The following is a 7,475-nucleotide window of genomic DNA, read 5'->3' as shown; positions in this document are numbered from 1 at the left end:
CAGGGCACGCGGCTCCCCGGAAGCGGGGGCAGGGCACGCGGCTCCCCGGAAGCGGGGGCAGGGCACGTAACTCCCTGGAAGGAAGAGACGTCACCCTCCCCAGCGCTGTGTTCAAATCCCCACGCCCCCCTCATGTAAGCCTCTACACCCTGAGGTTACAGCTGCCTGCTCAGACTCCACCCGGACCCGGGGTCACTCCCAGCGTCCACCTTCCTGAACCCTCGTCTCATTCTCTCAGGATGTCAGCACTGGCCTCCCCTCCACCCCAGCTCCTGCCCAGACTCCTCCTGGGGCTTCAAGTCCACAAAGAATCTCCCAGCCCATTCCCAGCCCTTCCCCAGGTGGAACGTCCATGCCAAGTCCCCCTTTAGTTCTCACAGGACCCGACGGACAGAACACATTCTGTATGCCCGTGACCGCCGGGGCATGCAGGTGGGAGGGCTGACACGGTGGTCCCAAGACCCCTGGGTGCCCCAGGTGAAGCCCCGTCTGAAGAGCACAAAGCCGTGGTTTCTGTGCTGGGCCTCACTGACACTCGCACTGATGGTGCCGCAGTGGCAGCCGGCAACAGCCCGGCGCCCATGGAAGCTGCAGCCAGGGCACCACTGCCCATCCCTCACAGACCAAAAGCAAACTCCCCAGCTTCACTTCAGAAGGCGGTGGGCACATTCTGTGAAGTCGCATCCTGAGCAGACGCCTCCATGTTCTGTGTGAGGGCATGGGAAGCAGAGCGGCTGCTGCCTAGCAGGGTGAGGGGCTCCTTCAAAGAAGCACGCGTGGAATGGGTGGTGAGGCACGGGGGCCCTTCCCAAGGCGGCTCCCTCAGGGAAGCACGCGTGGAATGGGTGGTGAGGCGAGGGGGCCCTTCCCGAGGCAGCTCCCTCAGGGAAGCACGCGTGGAATGGGTGGTGAGGCGCAGGGGCCCTTCCCGAGGCGGCTCCCTCAGGGAAGCACGCGTGGAATGGGTGGTGAGGCGCGGGGGCCCTTCCCGAGGCGGCTCCCTCAGGGAAGCACGCGTGGAATGGGTGGTGAGGCGAGGGGGCCCTTCCGTCCTTTCACCTCAAGAGCGCTGGCCGACGACAGCCGCTCAGACAGGAGCCTCGCAGGCAGGCAAGGAGGGCTGCTACTTCAGAGGCAACAGCTGACCTAACTGCTGCAACCGCAGAACTCAAGACTTTGGCAAACTTGGGTTTGACAACATGCACTTGCCAAATTTCCAACATTTACAAAGCTTGTGATGAGGCCGGCGGTGACATTAACTGCTACAGTCAACCCTAACCCCAACGCGACTGTATCTGGAGACGAGGCGTTTACGGAAGTGGCTAAGGCCCAGTGAGGCCATGAGGGTGGGGCCCTGATCGAGCAGGATTAGTGACCTTTTATGAAAAACACCAGAGGGCTCCCTCGGCTTCTCTGTCCACCACGTGAGGACACGGCAGCCAGGAAGAGAGCCAGCACCGGAAGCCATTCTGCGGGACCCGTTCACGGACCTCTCTGCCTCTGCAACTAGGAGGTTCACTGGTAACGATCTCAGACTCCACTCCACAAAACTACCACTTGCTGAGTTTTGCTGTGGCATCAAACACCCACCATTATCTGAAAAACTGTTAAATACGCCTTCCTTTTCCAACAACAGATCTGTATGAGGCTGTCTTTGTACTTCAACCATCAAACCTTATCACAACAGAATAACATCTCCCTTAAAAGACAGAAGTGGGCCGGGCGTGGCTCACCCTGTAATCCAAGCATAGGAGGCCGAGGTGGGAGGATCGCTTTGAGGTCAGGAGTTTAAGACCAGCCTGGCCAACATGGTGAAACTCCATCTCTACTAAAAATACAAAAAATTAGCTGGGCGTGGTGGCACGCGCCCGTAGTCCCAACTACTCGGGAGGCTGAGGCAGTAGAATCACCTGAACCCGGGAGGCGGAGGTTGTGGTGAGCTGAGACTGCGCCATTGCACTCCAGCCTGGACAACAAGAGCGAAACTTCGCCTCAAAAAAAAGAAAGAAGGGGCCGGGCGCAGTGGCTCACGCCCGTGATCCCAGCACTTTGGGAGACCGAGGCAGGTGGATCACGAGGTCAAGAGATCGAGACCATCCTGGTCAACATGGTGAAACCCCATCTCTACTAAAAATACAAAACATTAGCTGGGCATGGTGGCACATGCCTGTAATCCCAGCTACTCAGGAGGCTGAGGCAGGAGAATTGCCTGAACCCAGGAGGCGAGCCGAGATCGCGCCATTGCACTCCAGCCTGGGTAACAAGAGCGAAACTCCATTTTAAAAAAAAAAAAAAAAAAATGAAAGAAAGAACGTACCTGAGTCACTTTGGGAGGCCCAGGCGGAAAAATTGCTTGAGGTCAAGAGTTTGAGGCCAGACCTAGCAAAATAGCAAGACCTCTACAAAAAAAATAAAATCAAAGGATTAGGCCAGGCACAGTGGCTCACCACTGTAATCCCAGCACTTTGGGAGGCTGAGGCGGGTGGATCATGAGGTCAGGAGATCGAGACCATCCTGGCCAACATGGTGAAACCCTGTCTCTACTAAAAATACACAAAAAAAAAATTGGCCGGGTGTGGTGGTGTGCACTTGTAACCCCAGCTACTTAGGAGGCTGAGGCAGGAGAACCGCTTGAATCCAGGAAGTGGAGGGTGCAGTGAGCCGACATGACACCAGTGCACGCCAGTCTGGGCGACAGAGCAAGACTCTGTCTAAAAAAAAAAAAAAAAAAAAAAAAGACAGAAGCTGGACTTTCATATATGCCTCTACATTCAAAGAGATTCGGAAAACTAAAAATTCATTCTTCTAATAGTTTTTTCTTTTGGAACACAGAGGTTTTCTTCCATTTCCGAAAAAATATTTATATTAACACGTAACTGACTTGTTCAAGCTATTTCATTTTTATTTTCTGAGATGGAGTCTCGCTCTGTTACCCAGGCTGGAGCGCAATGACGCAATCTCGGCTCACTGCAACCTCCGCCTCCCAGGTTCAAACAATTCTCCTGCCTCGGCCTCCCAAGGAGCTGGGATTACAGGCGTGCATCACCATGCCTCGTGAATTTTTTTTTTGCATTTTTAGTAGAGACGGGGTTTCGCCACGTTGGTCACGCTGGTCTTGAACTCCTGACCTCGTGACTCTCCCGCCTTGGCCTCCCAAAGTGCTGGGATTACGGGCATGAGCCACCACACCCAGTCTATTTGTGTCATTTTAAAATGAGTTAGCAAATAAGTATTCCTACATGTCAATTTCAACCTTAATTAGTAGATAAAACACATTAACAAAGCTCCTTAAAACTCTCAATAATTTTTTTTTTTGAGAGAGGGTCTCACTCTGTCAACCCAGTCTGGAGTGCAATGGCGCCATCTCAGTTCACTGTAACCTCCGCGTCCCAGGTTCAAGCGATTCTCCTGCCTCAGCCCCCTGAACAGCTGGGACTACAGGCGTGTGCCACACACCCAGCTAATTTTTGCATTTTTAGTAGCAGTGGGGTTTTACCATGTTGGCCAGGCTGGTCTCGAACTCCTGACCTCAGGTGATCTGCCCGCCTCAGCCTCCCAAAGTGCTGGGATTACAGATGTGAGCCACCGCACCTGGCCAAAACTCTCAATAATTTTTTTTCTCAAATCTACACTGCCTAGGAACGCTCAATAATTTTTTTAAGAGTACAAATTAGGTTCTGAGACCGGAGGGTTTGAGAGCAGCCGGCTTAATGCCCGGCACCGTGCTGCCCAGAGAGCCCCATGTTAGACCCGGTCACCACTGAATTCAGCTCCTAGGATGGTGCCTGGCACTTTGCAGAAAGATGTACAATTTAGCACTTGCCAACATGAATCCAACTGCACAGAAACCGTGAGGCTGACCCCAGAGGGCTCCACCCAACACGGGGGCGGGGTCACCTCGGCCGAGTACCTGGGAGATGAAGTCCTTCTCCAGCTCCTCCTTGGGCTTGTCTGAGCACCTCGAAGGCTCCTGGCACTGCCCCTCGACACTGTAGTTCTGTGACAGGATCTCCGCGAGGTTGAACTGATGGTCTCCAGAGCCCATGGACACCGCTGGGGAGAAGACGGCAGCGCAGGTGAGTGGCTTGCCCGCCTGTCCCAACCACCCTGCAGAGACTGGGGGTGCCTGGGGCAGGGGAAGCCCTAGGGGTGAGGCCCTCTGCACCGAAGGGCCAGCCTCCCACGTGGGTCCCCACCGGGACACCCCACAACAGCTGGTGAGCTGCACACACTAATTCCAAGGGTTTTTTTTAAGGGAGGGGGTGTCTTTCTGAGGGACAGCTTGTCTTCCTCAACAGGGAAGTCTGTGAGGATTTGGAGAGCGCAGACTAGAAGGAGCCAGACACCCATCTCGTTAGGGTGGGGGGGGCAGCAGGACTCATCGGAGCTGGGTGCACGCCGGGCTCCACGGCTCCCAAAACGGGTGATGCCAAACCCTCACCTGCGTGGGTCAGCACAGCACCAAGGACCACGCAGGGGCAGGGCCGGTGGGACCTGGACAACGCCAGTCCCTCACGCTCCGCCTGCAGGGCCACAGGAAGCCGTCATGCGACACACATGGCCCAACAGACGGCGGCTGTCATCAGACCCAGGGTTTCCCCAAAATAACTGGGGTGTGTCACCATTTCTCTCCACGTTTAGTCTTCAACTAGACTTTAAAACAAACAAAAGGAAATAGCCAGGGTTCAACCAATCCAGACAGGGAGCAGTACAGCCCAAGGCTGGGTGCCCGAGAGCCGGGGGTCCAGACAGGGAGCAGTACAGCCCAAGGCTGGGGGCCCTAGGGCCGGGGGTCCAGACAGGGAGCAGTACAGCCCAAGGCTGGGGGCCCGAGGGCCGGGGGTCCAGACAGGGAGCAGTACAGCCCAAGGCTGTGGGTCCTAGGGCCGGGGGTCCAGACAGGGAGCAGTACAGCCCAAGGCTGGGGGCCTGAGGGCCGGGGATCCAGGTCAGGAAGCTTCTAGGAGGGCAGCCACAGAGCGTGCGTGGCTGGACACACAGGGGCGCACCACGCACAGACCAGGCAGCTGCGGGACATGGAAGACCCCTGGTGGCTGGTGCCTCGCTAGAGTGAGGGAATGACCTGGAGCTGCCTGGGTGCGCCTGGACCCTCGGTGACCACGGCATCCCTGGAGGAGCCACGCAGGGAAAACAGGGACGGCAATGCCTTCTTTGGAGACTGGGGTGTGGACGAGTTTTACGCCGGGAAGACATGCAACCCTACACCTGGCCCATGGGAGCGCAGCAAGGGGAAGAAGGAGCAGTCACCGAGACACTTGCCCACCCACACTCCGCCCTGTGGGCCCAGCACAGGTGGCCAGCAGGCGGCCTGGGACCTCGATGCCCCTCGGGCAAGCAGCATCGGCGCAGGGAGGTGCAGGGAACCAGGGTCTGCCTGTCTCCCCTGCTCCACTTTCTCCAGTCCGCATCCCTCAGCAAGCCCCCCCGTCCCAGCACCCCAGCAGGATGAGGTGGCCCTCAGCTTGGTGCAGGCCTGTGCCGGGTCCTCTGCTGGGGGTCCGGGCTCTGAGGACGGTCTTGGGTGGCTTGGGCTCCCTGCCTCTGCTAGAGAGCAGGAAGACGGAGTCCTGACCATGCTCCCCACAGCTCCATCTGGGCGGGTGGGAGCTGGAACACCCTGGAGTCTGGAAACCAGTGTGCTGGTCACGGCTCTGCCAAGCCCGGCGGGCATTCTGTCTCTCACAGCCACAAAGGCCTTGGCAGACCTGGGTGCGGGGAGGAGGGAGGAAGGTACCTGCTGTTGTCTGCAAGCCAGGCTCCCCGGGGCACAGGCTGTGTGCAAGGCAGGAGACCACGCGAGGGCTCTGCCTCCCCAGCGAGGAGGCCTGCGGAGGAAGAGAAGCAGGGTTAGCTCGGCCAGTCCAAGTCCTGCTGCTGGACATCACAGGGTGGCAGCCAAGAGCAAGCACTGGTCAGAGCCCGTTTGGTGAGCATGGAAGGGGCTTTGTCTCCGCCTCCGAGGGCTGGAGGCACTGGGCGCAGCACACACGTGGGGCCGCCACTGGTGCCGCCTCCCACCCAGGATGGCTTGCAGGGTAAAGGCTGTCTCGCCCCAGGCAGGACATGCATTGTGTGACACTGAAAACTGCCCACAAACAGGCCTCTGTCCTGACCCATGCTGCAACCGGACGAAGCTCAGGAACAGCATGCGCTAGGGGGGAAGCCAGACGCCAACGGCCACGGCGGAGGGTCCACCGATACAGAACGTCCAGAACAGACCAATCCACAGACAGAAAGGGGCTCGTGGGGTCCAGGAGCCAGGGAAAGGGATGGTGGGAGAGTGACTGCTAATGGGGATGACAGATGTTTTAGATTAGAGTCAAAAGCTGCGTGACCGTGGATACACGAAAAATCAATGAATTATAAACTTTAAAGCAGGTGTATTTTATGTTTTATAAATTACCTCAATTTTTAAAATAAAAAGGCCGACAAAACCATTATCATTATTACCATGTTCAATCTCTCTCTCTCTCTTTTTGAGACACAGCCTTGCTCTGTCACGCAGGCCGGAGTGCAGTGGCACAATCTCGGCTCACTGCAACGTCTGCCTCCCAGGTTCAAGTGATTCCCCTGCCTCAGCCTCCCAAGTAGCTAGGACTACAGGTGCGCAGCACCACGCCTGGGTAACTTCTGTATTTTCAGTAGAGACGGGGTTTTACCAAGTTGTCCCAGGCTGGTCTCGAACTGTTGACCTCAAGTGATCCGCCCGCCTCGGCCTCCCAAAGTGTTGTGTGAACACCCACAGGAACCCACAACATCGCTCGTGTACATAAACACAAAGACCCTCAACAAAATACTGGCTAACAGAATCCAGCAACATATAAAGACGATCATAAGCCATGAACAAGTAAGATTTACCGCAGGGATGCAAGGCTGATTCAACACCAAAACTCAGTTACTATAATACACCACATCAACAAAATAAAAAAACCAAAACATAGGATCATCTCAACACGTCCAGTTCAACAGAATACAACACCCGTTCATAATGAAAAATACCCAACGAGCTCAGAACAGAAGGGAACGTCTCAGCCTGACAAAGAGCATCGAGGGAAAACCATACTCAGCACTGCCCTCAACGGTGAAAGGCTGGATGCACGCTCGAAGCCACCACGCACACAACAATGTGTACTCTCACCTAAAACAGACCACGGAGAGCTGCAGGATGCAGTCAGTGAGTGCAAGGACATGAAATAAAAAGAACCAAGATTGGTGAGGAAGCCGGGCGCGGGGGCTCACGCCTGTCACCCCAACACTTTGGGAGGCCAAGGCGGGTGGATCACCTGAGGTCAGGAGTTCAAGACCAGCCTGACCAATGTGGTGAAACCCTGTCTCTATTAAAAATACCAAAAACAGCTGGGCATTGTGGCATGTGCCTGGTAATCCCAGGTATTCAGGAGGCTGACGCAGGAGAACTGCCTGAACCAGGGAGACAGAGGTTGTACTAAGCCAAG

General features: G+C 56.1%; 1 protein-coding gene across 7 annotated transcripts in view; it reads right to left on the bottom strand.

The window, feature by feature from the left end:
• MIER2 (MIER family member 2) overlaps positions 1-7,475 on the bottom strand; it is a 40,495-nt gene that overhangs the window by 25,218 nt on the left and 7,802 nt on the right. For 4 of the 7 annotated variants that reach the window (XM_017521140.2, XM_037735797.1, XM_037735796.1 and 1 more), the window contains 2 exons: positions 5,756-5,846; positions 3,911-4,053 (listed from right to left, as the gene is read on the bottom strand). In XM_017521140.2, coding sequence (XP_017376629.1) covers positions 3,911-4,053; positions 5,756-5,846 — 234 coding nt within the window. Of the gene's footprint in view, positions 1-3,910; positions 4,054-4,441; positions 4,524-5,083; positions 5,203-5,755; positions 5,847-7,475 lie in introns of those variants that run through there. The other 3 variants (XM_017521141.2, XM_037735799.1, XM_037735798.1) reach the window with 3 other exon arrangements.

Source organism: Cebus imitator, unplaced genomic scaffold, assembly GCF_001604975.1.
Source record: "Cebus imitator isolate Cc_AM_T3 unplaced genomic scaffold, Cebus_imitator-1.0 Scaffold967, whole genome shotgun sequence".
NCBI lineage: Eukaryota > Metazoa > Chordata > Mammalia > Primates > Cebidae > Cebus > Cebus imitator.
Note: the sequence above shows the minus strand (reverse complement) of the source record. Positions and strands in the feature narration are given on the sequence as shown.